The 26,009-nt window shown below is 34.2% G+C and overlaps 1 protein-coding gene across 6 annotated transcripts in view; it reads left to right on the plus strand.

Moving 5' to 3' along the window:
• LOC128997802 (nuclear factor 1 X-type) overlaps window positions 1-26,009 on the plus strand; it is a 241,014-nt gene that overhangs the window by 165,691 nt on the left and 49,314 nt on the right. For 4 of the 6 annotated variants that reach the window (XM_054423519.1, XM_054423515.1, XM_054423516.1 and 1 more), the window contains exons 4-5: window positions 41-224; window positions 5,391-5,447. In XM_054423519.1, the coding sequence (XP_054279494.1) occupies window positions 41-224; window positions 5,391-5,447 (241 nt within the window). The remainder of the gene's footprint in view (window positions 1-40; window positions 225-5,390; window positions 5,448-26,009) is intronic. The other 2 variants (XM_054423518.1, XM_054423521.1) reach the window with 1 other exon arrangement.

The following is a 26,009-nucleotide window of genomic DNA, read 5'->3' on the forward strand; positions in this document are numbered from 1 at the left end:
TGGCGTGCTCTACTAACAGTGGCTGTTTTGTCTTTTACAGGTGTGGCGCCTAGATCTAGTCATGGTCATCCTGTTCAAGGCGATTCCCCTGGAAAGCACCGACGGAGAACGCCTAGAGAAGTCGCCCGAGTGTGCGCACCCTAGCCTCTGTGTAAATCCTTATCATATAAATGTATCCGTCCGAGAACTAGACTTGTACCTGGCCAACTTCATTAACAGTCATGGTGAGTACTGATGTTTATGCCTGATCGGACGCACGCTCAGAAATGTTCAACTAGCCAACGGTAGTACGATAAAAGTCGCGCTTCTAGAGTTGAAAATCATGTTGTACCCAGTTTTACAATAACAATGAACGGAATTGAGGCATCGACACCAAGTGTACAGATGTTAATTACTCCTGCCTTATACGGTAACTTTCAACCAAGCCAAACCAAAAAAACTACTTAATACCAACTATAGTATCTCTCAAGTTACGTCAACTATCAGTAAAAATAAGTAAAGGAGAAAACGAAATGTTTTAAATAGCACACTGTGAGTGAATCGTTCAACTATGTGCTATATTTAAATTTAAAAACATTGGTTGTAACTGGTTTATATATTTGGGATGTTTACCTTCAATCACGGTACAGAACTCGTAGGACTAAACCATCCAACATTTTTAATACAAAATAATTTAATTTTATAAAGCATAATAAACCAAGTAACATAATACTTTTGAAAACGATATTCGTGTAGCAGATACTGTACAATTTAACGCTGTGAACAAAATCTAGAAGATCTTCAAATGAAAGGTTAAATAGATTATACTACCTTCATCGTTAGAAATATTTCTTATTATCAAAAACGTGTTTAGAATTAACGATTAAAATTTGTCAGAAATTGTCCCTATCAGTGATATTTTACAAAGCTATGACTTTAATAACTTTGTAATGTACGTGGCGGGAGCGGCTTCCAGAGAAAGATCAACTTTGCCAGTTTCAATGGTCGCGTCATATAAGGAATGGCACCCAAGACCACATGTTCAATTCCTGTCACATATTTTTTCTCTTGCAACTTGTCATGTACGTATAATCGTTTAATTTCCTCACTATTTCAGTATATGGAAGCCCTCTGCCAACCCAGGTTATGCTAAATCTTTTATTCAATGATGTTGATCTTGCGATTACTTACTATTGATTGATTTATCATATTGCTCTTCACAATTCGGTTATGCGATGTTGGTATCTTCCTATTTGATAATACGATTTACATTTTATTTCTGGGTCTAGATAACACTTGTATAATTTATTGAAATTATGTTCCTAATTTTCTTAGTGCTTTCTTCTTTTCATTTTAAATATGATTCGAGGAAACTAAACATAATGTATTTCATATAGTTCATAATATATTTTATGATCAGTATTTAGGACACGCTTCAATATTACAGCAGTTTGAAAATTGTTTAAACGAAAAATAAATGTTCACCAAAGTCCTTCCTTTTCTATAACTACACATAATTACTACAATATGGATTCACAATCTATTGTATAAACACCTGGAAACCAAATGAAATTTCTTTATTACTGTTTATACATTACACAATGTATACTACATAGTTTCTAATAGTTTCTAATCTTATACAGTCATAGTATGCACACAGAAGGAGAAATCATTGAATGCTTGTAACAAATGTAGTTTGCATTGACCTTTTCATCATATGATGAATTTATTTATGGGTGAATTCTCTGCATTCACGTTTAAGTGGTTTTATAAGAACATTTTAAACGTTTTGAAATTCAACAAACCTGATTATATTGTTTTCCTGTACGTTTCATTCTGTTACTATTTTAAAATTAAATGCATAACACAAACTGTTAATACAAAATAAATTTACTTTTGAACCATATGTTCAAGTAAGTTGATTATTAAAGTATTACAGCCACATACGTAGAGCATAAGCAGTTCTTACTGTTATATTCTATGCAATAAGTTTACAGAGATTAGGTTTACCCACTATAGGCTATAAGAAATATTATTTCGTAGGGCTCGACCTTGGTTATATCAGAGGGCGCTCTTTCTCCACTACTTATATTTTATTACGCTGTTATGACTGAGCCCTATTGTGACTGCTAGCATTGTATCTCCCCTCTCCATATACAGATATTTAACTCTCTTCTACATTATTTCATGACTCGGGATTCGCCCTAACGGCCCAGAAATAGGTTAACGCTGCCTCCACTTTTCTTTTACTATTTACAAAGCCAGACATTTAAGATGAGTTATGCGATAAAGTCCGGATAAGAATTCTAATTCTCTCGGCGAATGGGTTGTATCGTTGTATCGAGTTAATATCGTCTGAGGGGCCGTGACTGACTGTCTTCACCCCCTCAGCTTCTTCGAAATATGTTTCGGCTAAGTGGTACATTTTCATGTTTTCATTACACTGGTTATCGTTGCAGACTACTGTTCTTATTTCTCTAAACTCGTTAATACCAAACACTTCACATTTATAACAATGAGTTACTAACTATTTCTGTAAAAGACTACACAGACAACTCTTAGTATCGGGTAAGTTTAGCAGACTAAAGTTGCATACAATTCCTAATAACTTACAAAAGAATATAAATTTTTAGTAGATTATTGAAATATCCAAAAACATAATCTCAGAGTTATTCACTCTTTCATCGATTTTTTTGCGCTTTTGCGAGAAAATGGACTTTCAGGTAGGGTAATCTCAATAAAAATCAATAAAAATTGAACATTGCAAACTTAACGGTTCTCCTGCCCAGTGAGTGTATCGTATCGACGGTGTGTCGAGGTGGGTGCGGGCAAGTTGTTATGCAGGCGGGTTGCCGTGTACGGTCGACATTGTCGTCCGCGGTCACGGATACGGCTCTCACGATTGCCGTCATGTTCTCACTACGCTACCAGAATGCCCATTGCCCAGTGGCCAGTGGTCAAGTGCCCGTTCCGCACCCTGCGTTGCCCTCAAACCTTGCCCTTCTACTCGCCTACGTGACCTCCGCAACATAAAACTTTGCCTATCCAATAGTGTGTCAAGTTTTTCTGTTATGATTTTTAACACTAGTGACATTTTGTAATTAAGAACCATTATACAGACTGTCCCAAAAGTCCCGGACCGTTTTAATATTTTCAAAACGACAACAGATAAATCAATAAGATTTGGTACATCAACACCACACCTAAAAATCTACTTTTTTAAGGAAATATCAATTTTCTGTCACACATCATGGGGACGTCCCGCAAGGAGTCAGAAGGAAATCTTAAATAGAAGCATAGGTTGACATCAGTGGCGGCAGTTGGGCTTGAGAGGTGGGGGGGGGGGGGGCGAAATCTAGATTTACTCTTGATAGAATTCTATTTTATAATGTTGATAAATATTCCTTATGAATGTGGGGGGGGGGGCAACTGCCCCCCCCTAAACGCCGCCTCTGGTTGACATGCACATCAAATTAAAGGTCTTCACTAGTAGATTACAATGCCGTAAATTCAAGCTCAAAAGAACGCCTGAGTAAAAAATGGCAGTCGTTCAAAGATTCAAAATGGCAGGTTCAAGAAATCTTTGAATGGCTGCCATTTTTTACTCAGGCGTTCTTTTGAGCTTGAATTTACGGCATTGTAATCTACTAGTAAAGGTCTTTAATTTGATGTGCATGTCAACCTATGCTTCTATTTAAGATTTCCTTCTGACTCCTTGCGGGACGTCCCCGTGATATGACAGAAAATTGACAGTCCCTTAAAAAAGTAGTCCCTTAGTAGTAGTTATCTGTTTTCGTTTAGAAAATATTAAACCGGTCCGGGACTTTTAGGACAGTCTGTATGTTTTTAAGTTGAAACTGTTGAAATCCATTTTTTTTAAATAACAGGGACCAAACCCTCCCGTTTCTCATCGCATTGCGAACGAACTGAATAAACTCATTAATAAACCGAATAAACCCTGAATAAACCCATTAGGATAACAATACATCAAAAATTAGGAAAGACACCCGACAAAACAACCATACAGTTTTAGGTTTGAATAATGTGAGGAATATGCTGGATCATCCATAGCTGTTTCTCTAAATTGCTTCACTGACAGTGGGGTTTTAACTCTAGGGCTGTCTTATACTACCATATTCAATGTTTTGTAAAACTGAAACAATCTGAAACGAAACAAACTTAATTTCCATTGCGCTTGGCAGTAAATATGAGATGGGTTTACCTGTGCAAAAACGTTGTTACTGAAAGGGTGAAATAAGGTTGTACCTTTTGTGATTAATACAGGAATAGTGTTTGTTTTTATTATTGCAATCAATTCCTTTCCATCCATTTACAAATTAATTTTCAAGAAACAAGTATAATATATAAATTGTGCTTTACGACAGAAAATGTTACACGGAATGATCCTTCAACAAAGAGTTTTTGTATTGTTAATTTTAGCCCAGAACACTGAACATTCAATTCCAAGCAAGACATTTAAAAAAATTATAAAATCCATAGATTTATTTTTTTTCCTATACATTTTTTTGACCTCCCATTGAAATTAATTTTACGGCAACTCGAATCTACGCACAGGCCCTGCCTATGTAGGCTTTTCCCTTTATTATAGGATAATTATAGGACAATATAGGATAATGTATAATTTTTTTACATTTTTGTTCACTTTTTTCCTACAGTATATACTTTTTGTTATCTAAATAGTAATATTTGCTGTACTATTATTTATAAGTAAAAATTAAAATGCTCTGATGTATATAATTAATGGGAAATAAAATACTATTTAATTACATTTCGTTTGCAAATGCACGTTGGCATATTTAAATCAACAACTTTTTACGTTTGTTGTTTCGCAATTGGCTTCAATGTAAAAAATCATATCGTATTCTACAGCTGATCTACTAACTGTCCACCCGAACTGAAATATTTTACAGCTGGACTATGACTAATTCAGCTGTAGCTCAATCTTTAAAAAATGTCAAATACCGTTTACTAAGTTAAGATCTCTCGCAAACACACTTTCTTTTTTTAATTTATTATTTGTATTACCTAGCATGTGGGCAGTAAGGGAGAAAATTGCATAAACAGAATGGACATTTTGGCTTCACGTTCATCAAAATTCGACTGCGAAGAAAGCCACCATAGTCTTATTATATTATTAATTATTATTTGTCTACATGTTAACTCTAGTATGAACTTTATCCAAGTAAAGATTTTATACAAAATTTTGTGTTAACCTCATAAAATTTGGAATCATCATAAGTAACTATGCTAATTAGAAAACTATCCGATGCAAAATAAATTTACTCTTTTCGTTTCAATGGTAATGTTGGCAAGACGTCACTTGGTGTTCAAACATTAACTCCACTATTCCCCATTGAAATGTAGATCTGAGGTGTATTGTGGTTTTTCAGAAATATTGAGTGGGATATGTGATAACAGTAAAGACCGGGAGGGCAGACCCAACCAAGGTAAGGAAGGTACAAACTGCTGCTAGCTAACGCAACTAACTACCGTCCACACGGTTAAGCGCCAGCGCCTATATGTGTTTTCGGCTTCAAGAAAGTACCAAACTTTATGTTTTTACACGTTTATGTTTGTAGTAACATTGTAAGGCTAACACTAAATTTAACACGCAGTTGAGTATAAAATATAGAAAATATAACTGTATGATTTTTTACAATTTTACAATAAAACTTGGCTAATGGTTTCGTTATAGTATACTAATTACGATAAAATTTGATCCGAAGTTTTATAGAAAATGGTGAAAGTTTGTATATTATTAGCTGCAATCGGTTATGAACCAAGATGACATTGAGGCAAATGTATGATTCTCATAATTCTCTACTTTATCGTTTTCTTTCGATTTGCCCCATATCTGTGTCGTGTAGATGAAAAATGTTTAAATGTTAATAGGTTTAGGCCCTACACAGCACACACTTTGTACACTCGTAAGTGTATTTTAAACATTGCCTATCAAATGAAAACCATATTTATACTGAAGAAGATCGATGTTTTTATAAGGAATTTATAAAAATATAATGATTTTTGATTATAAGAGTACTAGTATTTCAATAATTGTTTACAAATACATGATTTTAAATACTGTATAGACAGAGATTATTTTGTCATTTTGGAATTGTCGATTAGTATATTATATCGTTGTATTTATCTTCATTCCATTATCTAAAAGTTATCCCAAACCTCAAAAAGAATTTCTTTCATACAAATCTTAGTCTACATTGTCAACCCATTTTGTATATTGAGTATAATTTTTCCTTCCCCGGCTTAAATACATTGTGTGTCCCTGGCTTTGCTTATTTAAAATGTGATTTGTGTGTGTTATACATAATATTTTACGTTTGTAAGTTACTTCTTGATCAGCATTGTACGTGTTATTAAATTTACGGAAAGTAAATAAAAGAAACGTCCTATAAGGCGTAAATATATGTTTTAAGTGTTATAAGACGTTTCTTTTATTTACTTTCCGTTTGTAAGTTCAAAGTTGTGTAGATCAATAGAATTTGAATTTTGTAATAATCTTAAATCATATTGTACCAAAATGTAAATTATAACAGGATACAATAGAATCAATATCTAATCCAACGACCTTGGACAGTTTTTCTATTTACAGTAAGAAGATATTACATTTTAAAACTCAGTTTTTAATAATATGGCGGGCGAGAAATCAATTATGTGTAAACTAGAGTGGATAAGTTGGTATAAGGTATAACATTAGCAAAAACAAGTAGGGAATTAAAAACTTCATATTACCTACATTTACTGTATCTTATAGGACCAAAAACTTCTTACCAAATAACTTCTTGATCAGCATTGTACACTTTATTAAATATACTGAAAGTAAATCAAAATACTTTGGTAACATTTATACTGTTGACTCGCAGAAAGTAAAAAAAAACTTATAAAAATGGTAATTGGTGATCGATTTCAATTGGACACTCCAATAATCATCATACACAATAGGTGAATTAAATATACATCTTTTATATATATTTACCGTACATTTTAGGTGATTGACATATTTTTATTTACCTTAAATTAATTTACAAACTTACGAAATTTAAAGCTCTCAATTAGCTTAGAACAAGGGATAAATAGCGTATACAATAAATATCAGAAATACAAACACTGTAACTTATTTTTAGATTGATTAAACACTAAGGTACGCCCCCAGCACTAACACCACAGAACAACAGGTGTCAAAACGAATTCCGCTACGAGATAAGAATCAAATGGTGCAAGTAAATTTAGGAATCGTCGGTGCTTTTAAGATCAGTCTCAACATGTTTCTTGTTACATCTTATCTTTCGAATCTTAAAAACCCTAACTCGATCTGAGAATTTTGTCTTCGCAGAAGATATGTTGGTAACACATGTCGGAATGTGTCACGTTCAGCATGACAGTTTATTGCTGTAATCGCAATAGATAAGGTACAATAATAGACGCTCAACAGGAGAGATAAAATGTCTAAGAATGAAAGTAAATCGTGGCCTTGAGGTGGCCTTGGTTAGATCGTCACTTGGCGTTGTGGCACGATCTTGCCTTTAGCGATAACTATGTCACTCTCATGCATTTGCCTACAACTCGTTTACTTTATTATCCAACAAAACTATGTTAAAAACATATATGACAATTTACTTTCTTCTTTACCATTTTTACTGTACCAGTTCTTGTTAATATTCTGTTTTTTAATATTCTTTAAAAAAAATTAAATATCAAATAATACCAAACTCCTTTCCAATGTGATTATATTTATTGTTTTATATGTATACAATGATTCAGATGTGCAAGAACTTTGTTGTTATTAATTTATACATTCCCTCTAAACTGTACAAAAAATAGATATATCGATCAAAATCTAAAAATGTTCTTAATGCGACTTTAGTGTTTGAGCGCCAAAAATAGTTTTAAAAGAAAATCAAATTGTATCTAATAGATCAACCAGAATGCAACACTTGCCATCCTTCCCCACTACAATGGGGTTAGATAAAGTATAAAGCAAGTTTAGTCACCTATCGGCCTGATACAAACCTTACCATCTCTAGCCACACATCGATAAACATTAACTAATTAAATATCTGATTAAAGAGTCTTCTAGAAATGTGTATCGTTATTTGTATAGTAGGCCTACAGCCTACTGTTATGGTGTCTGTGCAGTACACTGCCGTCTCACCGAGTCACAGATCTTACAAATTCATCGTATTTAAGTACAGTTCTAACAATATTTAAAATAATAAGACCTCCTTGTAAATCTCTCTTAAGGTTTATGTTGACTGCTGATGGAATTACCTTATACTTTTGATCGTAGACTTTCATGTTCAAAGTATTGCCTGTCAGAACTTGGTCTTCGAAAATGATCGCTTCGTTTGAATAGGTCAACATAATGGTTAACGTTTCGGTTGTGTTGTAGCAATCCATTCTGGACCAATTACTATTAATTCAACTTAATTCTTATACAATTCTATTAATTTTTTATAGTTTCTTCACCAAAACGTAGGGGAAATAAATACAGATTGCACTTGGTGTGAACTTGCGCTACTTGTACACCTGACACAATAGTTGCACTTATTTTCTTAACAAATCATGCTTAACCGGTTGAAGGTGTTGTTTGGTACACAACAGCGTTGCGAAATAAATATAGTGAGATCCAGGCATTCTGAAATCTATAACACCCACACCGGTGAACTGTCTGGCAGTGCACATTCATAACAGTGGAGTACTGCAGCATGCAACGCCACGATACCGCGGAACGCACACAATTGAACGAACCTCAACATTGATATTCCATAGAGAATGTAATACAATTCCCGAATGATAAACAGGGTCCAGATTTAGATTGAGATGAAGATGAAGATAGTGAGTGGAGGTAGACAATGACGGGCGTGTATGTCCTCCCGCAGACGTAGGGCAAAGCCTCATTATAATATTCACTTTTCAAGATACACGCAACGTCAGTGATAACCATTTTTCATTCTTAATACTTCATTCTCTGATATTCGTGCATACAATGAGGTTGCCATTTTCTGTGCCCCCGTCCCATACTCCCCCGCGCATTCTTAAACCCGTACGCGCAAAAGATCTCGCGAGAAGGATTTAGAGATATCGATTTCCATTGTTCGATGATAAATAACGAGTTAATTCAGCGCCTGCACTGGCATTCGCATTGCCCACTCGCTTACATAGTTTAGGAACTTTGCAATGTTGCTAGGTGCTGGTGTCAGGCGACCCATTTCCCGCCACGTAAACCCGCCATTTTATCGAGCCGCGACGCGATTATAGCGAGCAACATTGTCGTGCACCAACAGGTATAGCCATTATACCATACAAATTACACGCAGACCATCTTACTTAGCATACTTTTTATGGATCGTATTTCTATCTACACACGGTTCAAGGGCATTTTAATTGAACTACATAAAATGTCTAACGAATGGTATAGTTTTATCAGTATGATAATTGCACTGAGAAACCTTACACTGTAAATTTTAAAAACGAATAGTTTAAGTTTTGCATCTTGTCTATTTTCACTTGTTTTTTCATGCGTCAGAACTTCAACGATGCTGATGAAAACTTTGATTTCCAAAGAGCCTCATAATGCATCAGTTTATTTACATTTTTGTTGTGGTTAATGCGGACTAATTATTTGACAGTTAAATAAAAAGATTTAAGATACCTGATTGTCCATATCTTGCCCATGCACGCGTCGCAAAAAAAAACAATGTCAAATAACAATGTCAACAATGTCAATAGTTTAACGAGTACTTAGGTTTGCTGCAACAGGGAGGGTAAAAAGGTATTTTTTTTATGTAATAGTTCAGTATGAAATTAATGCATTTTCCAAATTTGATCAAAATATGTTCATAAACAAGGAAACTACAACAGTTTACTTATTCTCCTTAAGAATAACATGTGAATTTTAAATTTGCAGATTTTTGTAATTTTCTCCGTAACCATTAGGCGCATGATAACGCTTCAATATACTAAATTATTTGTTTTTTCAAGCTCTACAAAATGGTTTGGAAAGAAATTGCTAATTTTTAAGTTTTTAGAGTAAAAAATGGGAAAAACCAATTTTTACCCCATAACACACCTTATAAACCCCTGTTCCCATAGTCCGATCATGCTGGTTTGCGAACTCGTTCGAATAAACGTAGGTTTACACATTTGTACCAAATTTCATCAAAATCTGATGATTTTTGCTCGAGTTATCGCGCTAATGGACACATATATAAATATATATATATATGAATTTGAACGAATGGTGTTTTTGGTCTCTAGGGACCTCAAAACGAAAAAGTAAATCGGTCCCGGGTCCAGGTCTTACCATGAGTACTACGGTAATAGCTTATTACCGTAAGCTAATAATAAGGGAAATTCGCTAAAAGGAAGACCACACTTCTTTTGTGAATCATTTTACACCTTACAACTCTGTTTAAATTGTGTCACTAACATCCGAGAATTCCATCGATTTGCCCACCGGTGCTGGGAAATAAGAGCACGCGAAAGCGGGTTCGACGCGACGGCGTCTGGCTTCGGTTTTTTGGGCCGTCCGCGAGGCAAGGGCCTGTCAACGCGATGACTCTATTAACGGAATGAAATACAATCTCGCGATTGGCCGCTGCCGCTACGTCACTCGCTCCAAATGCGTTTCCTATCTCTGGGTTAAACGGCCCCATCGATATATCGTCTCTCGTCCCCTTAGATTGGCTGCAGAACACAAGCAGAGCTCACTGGGAAGACAATATGACTTTGCAAGGGACAGTCTTCCGTTGGTAGTTTCCTCTTTGTTTTCCATAGTGTGGTAATCGGTTTATAGATAATCATTAGGACAGTGTAATGTGTTACAACTTCAGAACAACTTATAATCAGTTCTATAATGTCTGGAATAGAAAAAATGTAGGTAATGTAGATTGGTCGCACGATGTCTAGTTAAATTTTTGTTCAAGCTGTATCGCTTATAACCATACGAATAACTCAATTACGTGGTAAGTACTTAATGGTGCGAAGGATACTAAAATAACCTAAGCAGTGGCTAAACTGGTATCTAAAGTAACATCTAAAGTAATGGTTCCACCGACTTCAGTTCCTGGGGAACAACTAATAATCACCAACTAAGCTTTTACAGATAAGGCTTACAAAGACTCTTCTGAATTGAAAAGTTCAAAATCATATCAATGTTCATTTATTAAAAATTGATTTAGTTTATTCCCTAATCTGATTTAGTTTATTCCCTAATCTTGTCGTCGTAGTATTGGACCCAACAATCCTTTACGTGTAAATGCAACAACGTCTACTTGAACCGTGTTTCTTAGTATCAAAAATAATCAGAATACAAATGATTGAAACTTTGCAAATTCCTTCTCGTGGCAGTGAAACAACAATCGGCGATTGGAAAGCAGCAATCAGAAATCGCACCGAGGACTGCTTAGTTATTCAACCTACCCTAACATATAACGGGGGACCAGACTTAACGAACAAGATTTGACGACCTCTCCCCATTTGGCAAATTTAATAGAACCTGTTTGTAGTGATGTGCCGGGACCGAGAGTGATCTGATCACTTAAGATAGTCTACAAGTGCGAGAACCAGTCTCGGCCTCCCGGCCGTCGGGGCTGGGCGCTGGGCGCTAGGTACAACCAGTCCTAGTTTGCCACTTAAACTGCACTTCTTTCTTTGATTTAGTTAACTTATTTTACGCCACACTACATTATTTTGACGAACTTCCCACGCAAGGATTTAGTCCAGAAAACAGCTGTTTGCCGCCAGCTTATTCAAATGGGGCTTCATTGCGTACTACTACTGCAATGAGTTTTACCGGACACCAATCAGCGATTATACTGTATTTAGGTGGAATTGAGTGGTTATAAACAAAAACATAACCCCTAAGAGAGGTACTAGTGATTTTTAGTCCTTTAGTTGGTGGAAATATATAAGGATTTGTACGGATTTAGTAGTATGACGTAAACTATCGTACGTAACTCGTCCAAAATGTGTTTACCGGACTCCTCGTATGGTAATCCCGTACTCGACTTCGTCTCGCACGGGAACGACCACACTCGTCCGGTAAACACTTATTTTCAGGACTAGTAACGTAATATACTATTACATTATACTGCAGCAAATAGGACTTTTTTCAATAGAAGCGTGGCTAAATTAAACCATTTCTACCTAGAGTAAAAAAATCTGTTGGAGTCAAGGACAGTTTTTCAAGCCATACATACATTTTTAAATGTACCCTACAATTTTTTCGTTAATTTGGCCAAAGTTAACCAGTGTATTTTTATTAACTAACATACACTATCGTATCGTTATTTAAGGTTGATATCGTTTCAAATTGTGTATCCTATGCACACTTTATAGGTGATTAGATTGACTATAATGTAAAAAAAAATACTTCGGTCATTTGAATATGAATTTATTTTTTTGTAGTGCGGGAAATACACATTGCATCTAAATAACAGCAACAAATGTTCATATAAAAGGAAAATAAGAAAGAAACCATTGTGGAAGCTAATTTATAAAGGTAAACACATTGCGAAATAAAATAAACACTTGAGATCGGATTGAAAATACAGTAGTTTCTTTATGGCCTAGTGACAGACTGAATAAATATATTATTAACTCGAAGTAAACGATAATAGTACATGCCAACTACACCCTACTCTATTTCAGTTACAGTTAATTGTATAACTGATAACTGCGGTCATTTAAATAGACGACGCAACAAATTGAACCACAAAAAAAAATAAGTTTGTAAAATAAATGCAGAATGAAATTTGTTTAAAATGTCCTCAATAATTATCTGTTATGGTAGATAATGTAAGCTTTCCACCACCAAAAATAAACTTTAAACAAAGAATTCATTTTATGTTTTAACCTATACAATAAATATCAAATGCAGTTTTTTTAAATGGTCATTAGTAGTTAATTTCATTTAAATTTTTCATTTAACTAATGACATTTCGAATATTTCTTTTGAGAAACCATAAAGTAGTAATTTTTTTACCAGTACGTACATAAATACTATACAGTTCATCAATCAGTAGATTGTGGAAAATATTTATCTATTCCAAACGTCCCATATAAAAATTACCAACGCTTGTGCTGAAAAGTTGTTTATTTTAGAAGGTACATGTTATTATTTATTTTATATTTAGATTTCTCAATATTTTATGGTTGATTTCATTTTTCCGACCACCCTAACATTACATAAACACTTCGTTCGTTCATTATAATAGCTGCAACGACTTTGCAGGAAGGTACAGATGATTTTTAGCGAATTTCCCATATAGGGAATAAGCTATTACCGTAGTACTCATGGTAAGACCTGGACGCGGGACCGATTTTTTTTTTCGTTTTGAGGTCCCTAGAGGCCAAAAACACCATCCGTTCAAATTCATATATATATATATATATATATTTATATATTTATATATATATATATTTATATATTTATATATATATGTGTCCGTCAGCACGATAACTCGAGCAAAAATGATCCGATTTTGATGAAATTTGGTACAAACGTGTAAAAGTACGTTTATTTGAACGAGTTCGCGATCCAGCATGATCGGACCATGGGAACGGGGGTTTACGGGTGGTTTTATGGGGTAAAAATAGGTTTTCCCATTTTTGACCCAAAAAACATAAAATTTAGCAATTTCTTTCCAAACCATTTTGTAGAGCTTAAAAAAACAAATAATTTAGTACATTGAAGCGTTATTATGCGCCTAATGGTTACGGAGAAAATTCCAAAAATTTGTAAATTTAAAATTCCCGTGTTATTCTTATGGAGAATAAGTAAACTGTTGTAGTTTGCTTGTTTGTGAACATATTTTGATCAAATTTGGAAAATGTTTTTATTTCTTACTAACTATTCACATTTTACAAAAAAAAACAGTTTTACCCTCCCTGATGCAGCAAACCTAAGTACTTGTTAAACTAATTCTATTTAAATCAAGAATAAATGTTATATTTTTAAGTAGACATTTCAGTGTAAATCCAATCAGTCAAATGGAAATTCGCTTAGTCTGCAGGTTTGCTGCGGCGGGGGTATTTTCCTCGTGAAAATTTAAAATCATTTGGTAAAGTAGTGCTTTACAGGCTGTCCCTTTTGCATGTTTTTGGAATTTTATAAAACTAAGCTAAGCTCAAAATAAACTTGTTCTAATTGATAAAACAATTACATTTTGTACCTTATACGATTTCTATCCAAAATAGATGTTGTATTGGCAATTTGCTCAACAAATAACTTTTAATTATTCGTACAGTAAATATAACCTGTTGCATGCTTTATTTTTGAAGTTCTCGAACTGCCGCAATTTTGAAATGTATGATGAAACTGGCTTAGTTAGAAATTCTAGGCTGTTTATCCAACAATGTGTTTTAATTTGCCTGTGCTAAGCTGTTATGAAGGTTTCAATGAAAAGTTGACGGAAGGACGACGGTCTTACTACAAATGAATCTAACCAGAAAAGGTGTATTCGTGGGATTTGCTACACAGTAGATTATGTTCAGACCACAAATATATGATCCGCGGATACTTTTTACACATTTGCCGGTAATCTTTTTTTACCATCACTATACACTTTACTGTTTCAATTTGACTGTATACAATCAAAACCACTTCTTAATTTTGAATTGAAATTCTCACCTCGTATGCGATGTTGATCACAACGACATTTGTTTACCTTGTATTAAAAGCCAGATTCGATCGGCCGTTTAAAAGCATTTCATCACACGCCCCCCATCCGATCCATTAATGATTTTAAATAGCAACCTCCCCCTTCACATGGTCATCTTATCTAAATATGTATCCAATATAACCATATCGAGATGAATGTACAAAACTAAATCAAGATAATACTGTTATAGCGTAGCTTTAAAGTTAAATATGCAACACGAACACATTAGAAAATGAGTATGTGCACAGCGCTCACAAATACACTTTAGTATAAAAATGCCAAATAACTCGGCATATTTTGCATATAATAATCGAATATAAGCCCATCATTATTTCAGGTTTAAAAAAATATCTCAATTTACTTGAGTATTGTCCAACCAACCTCAGTTGATAAAAAAGCAGAAAATATACTTACGTAAATGTAAAAGGCCATACGATAATCAATCATGTTATTTTGGCAGGATGCTAATCAAAATAATGTCCTCTTGATAAAAAAGGCTTATCCTCGTTCATTATTGCAACTTTTCTATTAGATATACATTCACCAAATTGCCTTTAACTTGAATAACTATCCGAAAATTTTTACCTAGATTCCATTTAGTGACAATCTTCTTAAAAGTTTGAATATCGATTTGCAAATTTACGTGTATGTCTTTTAAATAAAAAAAAACGGAAACCCTCGAATTGACTTTTCATAGATTAGTCATCTGATTAAAATAGTCTGAAAATAGATACTGTTCCTATATACAAATACTTTCTTACAGAGTTTTCTTGGCCTATAAATACGTAAATACAGTATAATATTTGTTGTTTTTGCTACATAAAACAAGTAGACAGATATTTTATGTTGTTTAGCCCTTTGGTTATGTTGTCGATTGCCTCTAGATTTAGACCCTACATCTTGGCTAGGGGTGGTGATTTACCGTTAATATCTGTTGAAGAGGAAAGATAACCCTGAACAAAATTGAGCCTTTTTGTTCATTGGTACACGTTGGTTCTGTACTATGAAAGATTCTGGGGCTTCATTTAAGAGAATATCAGAGATAAATTCATCATATTAGTTACAAATCGTATATTTTAATATCTTTTAATTATCTGTCCATAAAGAAATGGTTCACCGTTTCACATTGTAAGCGTTAGCAAATGTTTGTTATTCCGGAAATCACCTGAATAAAAAATTTTTACTTCTCACATATTAGTGAAATCGGTCTTTAGTTAAACAAATCGATTGCTGTTTTATTACCTAACTTTAGTTCGTGTAGTAATTTTGACGAGCGCATTGCAAGTCCGAACTAAAAAGCACGAAACTAAAGCATGTTCATGAACTACTTTGGGCAGTACAAATTAGTTTATTAATATCGGATATTGAATAACACATTGTTCTTTACGGATGTTGAGTGTGTAATAGGCAATATGTGAATACATGGGACATTCCAGATTTTTGTTGTAGGAAGCCATTAACAGCTCCAAGTGTGGAAATATCTCGGGAGGTTTTTGTCACACATTAGCCAGTATTTAGTGCGACGCACCGGCGTACCCTACCACGCTAAAAACAGCTCGTCCTCCTTATCGTGATCGCCGAATCTCTCCCCTCCTTATTTATGTGTCTAACCAGGATCGGACTAAGACTTTGCACGCATTCCAACCGCGTTGCGTAAGAACCCGTTAGCGTTTGCATGGATAACTATCGTCGCTATCTCAGAACCTGAGTCGACTGAATACTAACTGCTACTTACCTACTGATACTACCTCTCACCTACCGTTCATCAGGCTTACTGTCAAATTTAACGACACCAATATTTGTTTTATTTTTGTATTTAGGTTATAAGTTCGCGTGAATATATTAGCTTAAAAATTGAGACATGCGAGTCGAAGAGCAATTTTTAAAAGTAGTGCTAAAACTTATATTAGGTAAATTATTTTCACTGTGATTTTTCAGTTTTTTCTGCTTTCGTGGAATGTTCATCTTATAGATGCTCAAATGAACTTACTGCCATTGTAAAATAATACCGTATTTGTGACATGTTACTACTGCAGTAGTATCCCACCACGCTGTTCAATCACAGCGAATCACTGCACTCATTCTAATGAAAGTCTCCTCATTTTTATCTTTGATTAGAATAATTATATCAACGAGTCAAGGATGTTACCATCATCTATATGTAATATACACAGGATTATTAAGAGTGGTACGCACTATTTTCATTGATTGACTCGTTTTAAGAAACTATTTCGAATTCTCACAGTATTCTGTCCAATGATTTGTCAGTATCTAAGATATTCTAATATTTTTTGGTTTAATCAATTAAATCAATTGATTCTGTAGATTGTTTTCCTGGTTACAAATAATTTGTTAAGTAAACCATAGATTAAAACTTATTTTGTACAATCCTGGATCTATCTCTGAGGTTTAGGAATTCAACGAATGTTTACACTTCAATACGGTAAAATGAATTTTATTCTAAATTAAAGGTTTGGCTATTTTTGAAATTTAGCATAAAGTAAACCGTAAGGAAGTGTAAACACATAAGCCAAAACAGTCGATACACGTTCTTAAAAAAACTTGTGCAAGAAATTAATCTTAATTTCGGATACCGCATGGAGAATACAAACAATAATCCACATCGATCTGGAAAATCAAGTGCTTCTTAGGCAAAGAAAGCTTAATTAGAGGTTCCAATAATAAAATAACATCTCTAATATCGAGCTCGTAACTTACGTCAAGGGATATGTTTTTTACGAAAAGTTCGTTCCGTATTTAGCCCAAAGACGATGTCGCATATAACCAAGGACAATTTTATGGTACACGGATTTTAAAAGTACATCACTTTCACTTTGAGTTACAGTAATATTGCTTCCATCTGTGTTCATTAGTTCATCCAAAAAACTTCTTGGTTGAAATTGTCAGGCCAGTGAAGCTTATAAACTAAATGTTAATTGAGCTTGAGTTGTATAACAGCCTATTCGTCCAAGTACCTACTCTGAAATTTTTTTTCCTAGGACGCTAGGCACGAGCCCGGGATTGTTTTTCACAATACTTCAGGCTAGACCTAGGGGTTGCGGCTTTATCACTTAGATAAAATCCATTGGTGATTTGGCGGGATTTGAACCCGTGACCCTAGGAACCGGAGTCCGGCGCTCTAACCACTAGACCAGCTCGCTCCCCATACTCTGGACAATGTACCAATTGTGGTTTTAATCTCTATCTGTTATCCTAGCAGTACTTCACTATTAGGCCTGCTCTTTGCCTGCCACCTCTATATGCGGAGACTTCCTATACACTATTTTGCCTCCGTGTATATACTGGGTATCGATTGTCGGGTCGCCGGGTCATATCAGCTCTCCCTCTCGCAGTCGATATCTGTTTTTTCTACCAGGGGTTGGATCTTGTCTCCCATAACACGCTTCCATTGTATTCATTCAGTGCAGTTTTTCTCTGCCCCTCTTCTCAGATTAATGGGCTAGAATCAGCCGCTCTCATGTTCTACTGACGCCTCTCCCGCAATCCCCATTCATTTGTATTTATTACTCTTTATGTGTTCCAAATCTCAGTTATCTGTTTCCTATCTCGACCGACCACTTTCACCAACCCCTAACGGCTCTGGCACGTGTCATACGGTCGTGACGATTGTGTCTTGGGATTTCATCGTATTCTTGTATTTAATGGAAATTTATTGTTGGGGGTTTTAAAATTATCCGTCACCAATTCAAACAGAATCGGTATATTTAATTTGAGTGAACTTGAACATGGATGCTATCATCTTAACCTGTAGAGATTACACATAGAGTCGTTGATACGATTAATTACTTGATCGTTGGTTTTTAAATGAATGTAACAGGTAATACAAAAGATATTTTTGTTACAGTTGTTTGACAAATTAGGAGAAATCAGCGTTGATGCTATCAAGGCATAAAACAAAAAAATGAACTTGAAAATTAATTTGTTACGTGTTTTATTTTTATTTTTATCGAGTTTATTTAATTTGTCGGACATATAAATTATATATTCCAATTCCACCGTGTTTTTCAAAACTTTTTAATAGGAATCCATTAGGTGGCATAGCATTATCGCTATTAAGCGGTCACTCTTTTGCAAATGTATTTAATGGATCACGAGTTACTAAATTCCAACCACAAACAGTAAAGATCCAAAATAACGCCGAATATTTCAGATTTACGTTCTGTGAGCGAGGAAGCTGCAAGGTATAATGACAACGTTTTTTTACATTTTCATGTACTATATAATATTTTCGTGTACTATATAATCTTTTCGTGTAATATATAATCTTTTCGTGTACTATATAATATTTTCGTGTACTATATAATCTTTTCGTGTACTATATAATCTTTTCATGTACTATATAATATTTTCGTGTACTATATAATCTTTTCGTGTACTATATAATATTTTCGTGTACTATATAATCTTTTCGTGTACTATATAATATTTTCGTGTACTATATAATCTTTTCGTGTAATATATAATCTTTTCGTGTACTATATAATATTTTCGTGTACTATATAATCTTTTCGTGTACTATATAATCTTTTCATGTACTATATAATATTTTCGTGTACTATATAATCTTTTCGTGTACTATATAATCTTTTCATGTACTATATAATATTTTCGTGTACTATATAATCTTTTCGTGTACTATATAATCTTTTCGTGTACTATATAATATTTTCGTGTACTATATAATCTTTTCGTGTACTATATAATCTTTTCGTGTACTATATAATCTTTTCATGTACTATATAATCTTTTGGACAACTGTGTGGTGAGTGGACAATAAATCGCCACTAGTTTCGCCCGGCGATATACAACACTCTAAATTGCTCCGTTAATCCCCTCAGTGCGCGTTCTTTAAACACTTCGTCCCGCTAACTTTTCTTTCTCGGAGAAGTTAAAACGGTGTCGAAAGAAAATAAAGAAGGCGCCGAGCCGGACTACGTAATAGATGATCGGTGGGCTAGCGGTAAACTGACTAAAACTTTGGCTCACAATTCAAACAGAAATAATTTAGAAGTTTCGCTATGTTTCTTTTAGATAAGTAGGAAGGGGGAAGTTGTGTTAATTGTTGTTGTTAGTGATGGCGTCGTAGGCCTATCGCCTCGCCTCCCTTAACCGATCTTGTTTTTGTATTATTTTATTAGTCCTCCCTTCTAATACATTTAATCTCGAAGGAATCGCGTTTGATAATTAATTTATGTGACTCGAGGGTCGCAGTTTGGTGTTCTCGTTTGAAAATGAATGGAAAATCGGCCGCATTATTCCGCATTCAACGCTTCACTTTGTCTAATTCGATTTCTACGGTAATATTATTTTAGCTGTTCAATTTATGCTTAGTGTAACAATTAAATAGTTATATTGTTATGAAACACCAGTATTGTCTCTCCCAGTTCTTTTACATCTTAATTTATAATTTATCAATGAAAACTAACTAAAAAAGGTACCTTTTGGTGAAATCATAACTATCTTTAATCACCCAAAGAATCATTCGATTGCCATTCATCTTCCCGGCGTATCCTAAAAAATGACAGCCACTCAATAATAAACGCACATTTCCTCATTTACATACTGAAATTGTAAACTTAAATTTATTCTGTTCAGAATGCAGACAAATCAGCATTTTTTTATAAAAAAATGTGAATAGCGCAATTTTACATTTCAAACGTTAAACCAATGCTTACGTTCGAAAAACTAACATAATTTATTTTGGGTGGTATGTATTCGTCTACATAATATATATATATATATTGTACATAAGTATATGCCCCTCCTGCTTTTTTGCAGGAAGTTACGTTTACGAAAGTTCTATCGTAGAATAAAAATGTTCCATGTACCTATACATTCTGGTAAACGTGTTTGTCAATGTGCATGTTGGATGTTGCCTCATAGTGTCTTATACAGGAAATAAATGTACAGGTACATTAACATCATAACGGATCGCAAAATAAGAATTGTTTTGAATATTTTGTGAGTTGTAAATGCAAGGTTTAGCACTCAAATTCCAAACGACACCAGATAAAATTGAGTCTAAAGCGTGCCTCAAATGATATCAACCTCGGTAGATACATTTTTGCCAAAAAATCCTTTTGTAAGATATCAATAGCAAAGCAATACAATATGAAGAAGTTAAGTTGGGATTGTATCCTGCATTCAGTAACCAGTATCCAACCACCACGAGTACAACACACTATAGCCCTATCAGCTACAACTCACTTCCTCTTCAGTGAACCAATGAAATATGTCGTCAACCCACCCTCGGTCATCCGATCATTCTATTCTTTAAATTGATTTATCTCGTTGAACTAATTCCAAATTATAAGGCGAAAAGATAAGATTTGTTTTAAATTTAGTGTAATTACATGTATAAATGTTTATTTAAATACATTAAAAAAATTAAAATATATTTTTCGTAAATGTTCAACATCGTTATTTTTCAATGTAAGTCAAATGTATTCAATTGTATTATAAAATAAGGGTACGATTGCACAGTAAAATTTGATTACGTTATAATACTGATTTCAGTGTAATTCATAATTTACTAAAATAAATCTCTTCAAAAGATTATACTATTTTTAAGACAGCAGCCTACATAAAATAAGGTCAATGACATTAGTAAAAGTTATACATGAAAGAAAGGTAATGCAGTTTTAATACTTCATGTGTGACAATCCCAGGTTTTAAAATATTAGTTTTGACAGATTTATTTTTTTGGAAATGAATGTTCAAATACATTCACTGGCGTGGATGAAAAATATTAAGGCTTATTAACTGTTAACATACTTTTATAAAGCTCTTTTACACTGTATATTAAACCAGTTATATACTACAGGTATTAATGCAATTTAATAATATAGTTTGATGTTGTTAATAAATAAAGTTCCTTAATTTCTTAAATGTTTCTCATCATTAGAATATAATTTAGTCATGATAGATGTCTTTACAACTAATTTACCATCAATACTTTCACTCTTATTTTATTGATAAAATTTACACTCAACTATAAAGTTACATAAGTTTAGTTAGTGATAAAAGTTACCAACAAAACTAAACTTACCCAGCATTCCCAACCACTTCAATCGATTAAATTAATAATTTTTAGAGCCGACTAATTTATCATTCTGATTTGAATATGGTTTCTATGGGTACCGATTCTGAAATTTATATCTGGATATTGTTCCAGTATAAGCATTAAAACGACTAATAGAAAATTTAGATTTGACCAGCACCTTAATACAGCGTTGGTTTGAAAGGATAAATTAGCTGTCAGATATGTAACTATACTAATTAATCAAATTCTTTTATTTTCAAAGAAGTTGAAAATTATAACAATTCACTAATCGTTTACTTACAACAGTAATCAAATAAACAGTTTTTTAATTATTGCGAGATAGAAAAGGTGCCTACATTGGTGAAATAGTAGGCTCAAGCCGATTCCTTATATTTTACGATTAAATATGTTAACAATGGAAAATGTTCAATGTTTCTGCGATGTTAATTTGAGCATGTTGATAAAGTGTAACAATTATAGCTACTTAATATGACATAATACTGCGGCTGATTTGAAAACAATTAATTTTACAAGACCATGAATCACACTGTATGCACAATTTAAGAGATGGTTTATTATCAATTTCAATTACTTCAGATTGCCTCCACCACTGAAATAATTAGATGTACCTTACATAAGATCGTTAATCAACAAAATGCCGTGAGTGGCCCCAGTGGAGTGAGCAACTGAGCATTTAGGGAGGATTAGCGAGCAGTTTGTTGTATTTGTGAGCATCTGCCCCCTCTTGGCTCGTCGACATAACTCCATTACCAAGTGGACCAAGATGAGTTATAGCTGGTAGGCTCTGACCTGGAGTTACAAATTAAAAAGTTGTTAATTGAAATGAAAGTTAGACGAGTGCTAGTGCTAATTGTTCTTTGCCTGAAATAAAACACTAACTTTTGTCCGTCCCTGCGACGGCGTATCCGTTATAATAGCGCACTTAAACAGATTACTGTTAATTGTAGATGGAAATCTGTCCCTAAATGGGGTGGGAATGCTACCCATATAATCGTTCTTAATTTAGTTGTGTATTTATTTTCTACAGAATTTCTCACATTTTGTTAAACAGTCACGATTTAAACGCGTTCATATTTTGAATTTATTGCACATGCTGTATGTATGGTAGGTTTATTATACCTAAAATCTGAAACTAATTAAACCTTAAAAAATAAAAATGACGATTTCATAAAATACTCAGTTCAAGACATAACTTATGTGAAACTTGTATTTAACCATATTGTTGGAACTTATATTTTTAAAAATCTATTGAATTTACTTTGTCCTGCTAAACACAGATAGACATTTTTCAATTTTTGCAGGTGATAATATTTACTGCATAAGAACATCCATGTAAAACGTTCAAGTAGTTTAAATAAATTAAAAATACTATCCGAATAAACGTTAACCTTTACCTCTTGCTTTTTGCATTGGTTTTTGCAAAGTTTTTTTTTTAAACCATGAAGCTTACATTAATTAAACAGAAAATGTATCTTATGACATCTTTAGAAATAATAAAATTTCAAAAGTATTAAACTAGTTTGATTTTAAAAATATTTAACTAGCAAAACCTACTTAATTGCTATAGTTACAGCTGAAATATAGTTTAAATCCCAATACCATCAATAAAATAACCAGTCGTGTTAGAATAGCATTAAAATTGCAGTTTTGATATCTACAACAATTCAATATGTTTGTTATAAAATTATATGTTTAATAAAGAAGTACTTATAATGTACAATTTATTTACCAACCCACCACGGATGCACAATTATATAGTTTAGATTCAAACCATTCATTTTTTATTCGGATTGTTTACATTTTTATATGGATATTTCAGACAAACGGATTTTAGTATCCGCTTCGTTTACGTCCCCTCGAAATTGGTAATTTTTAACAAAAATGTGAAAGGCCTAAGCGTCACCCTGGGCGTAAAATAACTCAGCCGGGAGCAACTCCGAGGCGTATGCATAGGCTGTGAAAAATACGCGAACGTCGGGGCGGCACCAATAAATATAAGATCCGAATCCGCCTACCGATTTATCTAAACCCGGGCTTGTGTGACCCGACTGTGGTAAAAATAAAGTCCCATGGCATGCAGGACTTCCTTCCTCTCGGGGACTTATGTGTCGCCGTCGTTGTCGCCGGACATAGCTACCGGACATCAGCTGATCAGATGTTAACCTGCCCTGACCCTCTTCCTGTACACCCCACACCCCTACCTTACCTCTACATCATCTCGTATCGACTGGTCCAACCATAGTGTTTCGGGCAGTTTTGGCAAGTTTTCATTGTGTTTTTGCTTATAGCTATGAAATAGTAGTTCTAAAAGTTTAAAGGGTTGTAGTATAGTAAGGGAAATATCACTCGTACAGGTTCAAAACTACTCAAAGACAGTGACGTAGCTAGGGGGTCCTGGGGGTCCGGACCCCCCCTTCTGGTCTTAAATATAATATTTTTTTGTTAAATTAAATGTAAAATTATATAATCATACTGTATTGACGTTGGGGTTGATTATTTTCAGTGCCAAGAGAGCTAAAAAGGCCGTTTTAGGGCCTATATTCTTGAAAAATTTCCCTGGGGGTATCGAATACCCCCCAGACCCCCCGGTAGGTCAGCCCCCCTATTTTGAAATCCAGGCTACGTCACTGTCAAATATGACTCGTAATTTTCACACACATAGAAAACTATTCAGAATTATACAAAAGTTTCATATTAGTTTCATAAAATCAACATGTTAACTTCTACCCGTGGTGATTGATGTATTTTATTATCCAGATACAATGTGTTGTGCAGATGTTGTTTTCAATTTTCTGTGCAGAAGTGTGTTCTGGCCACTGTTTTTGCGGAGGTGTGTACTGTAGATACCAATAGTCTACCGTAGTGCGGGGGGTTATCTCAGTATACAGGACATTGTGACAGAAGCTATCTATAGCACCATTCCTCCACTGACACACTGTGCTAGTAATAGCCCACTACTGTTCGTTCCTAGTTTTATTGCTCCTATCAGCTGTGTTTCTTAGAGGTCAACTGAAAGAAAGGACCACGATATCCTAATTTCGTCAATAAAGAATAATTTTCATTTCAATCACCACTAATCGTCTTGCTGAGATTTTCTCATCGGCGAGTTATATTTCCAACGTGTGATATTCATTTATGGATTATTTTTGAATGTCCATTATTGGATGATGATTCAGTGGCACGACTGATTTTTTAACAAATGCAGAGAAATCACGGTTCATATTCAGGATTCGCTGCTCAACTTTATCACTACTGTACTGCTCTTTTCTGTAATGTATATAGCGAAACAAAGAGTGTATACCAACGTGATTATTGGTTTGATACGTTCCTCATACTTCCTATGTGGTCAGATGTCTCTTTATAGTGTCGTTTTACATCAGTTATGTAGTTTTATAAAGCATAAACTTTTCCGTCATGCTGTTTTGTATACCACAATAACGTCATAGGCAATAAAGAATAAATCAATCGTAACTGATTTCAGGATTTTGACATTTCAATAAATGATTTGTTTACCCGACAAACTTAAGAACTAATAATATTAATGCATTTTTACGGTATACTCTAGTGTCTCTTATTAGATAAAAATATTGATAAAATATTGAATCTTCTTAAAACTTTGGATTCTCTATAGTTCCCATGTTAATTGTATATGATACTGTGGCATTTAAATACCATTTTAGAGATTTGAACAGCTGAACTGACTTTAGACTTGCTGACCTACCACCTCCGTCTGTGCCCGCAGCAATCACTAGGTCTCGATCATGGTTTATTGGCCACCCTGTAATTGCCGAGGGGTGAAAATGTCGCATTAGAAATATGCTCTCTTACGCCTCCACTAATAACATCCGCCCTTCTTTGTAAAATGACGTAAACAACACTGTTTTCGCGAACATTTCATATTGAAACTCTTTTACACTCTCGTTTCTTTTTTTAAATTAAGGACAACCAAACCTAAGGGGATTTTATCACTGCAGCGCGAGTTCTTAGGCGACAAGTTTTTTATCGTCGCCGTAAAACTGCTATTTCAAAGTGAACGCATTTCTCAATTACTATCGACTGTTTCCAATATCCCCACACTTTCTTCGACGAAATGTAATTGCGAGTCGTTCCAGAGGGACTGTTTCGACACTTGTTTATCCCTTTCTTTCAGGACTACAAAGTATTAATAAGAGAGTATGCGATGAAATATTTTAATTGGCATATACATTAACCCATTCTTCTTTTGTGAAAATATTATACCTCAA

Source organism: Macrosteles quadrilineatus, unplaced genomic scaffold, assembly GCF_028750875.1.
Source record: "Macrosteles quadrilineatus isolate MER2022 unplaced genomic scaffold, UCM_ALF_1.0 Scaffold_7__1_contigs__length_78375512, whole genome shotgun sequence".
Classification (NCBI taxonomy): domain Eukaryota; kingdom Metazoa; phylum Arthropoda; class Insecta; order Hemiptera; family Cicadellidae; genus Macrosteles; species Macrosteles quadrilineatus.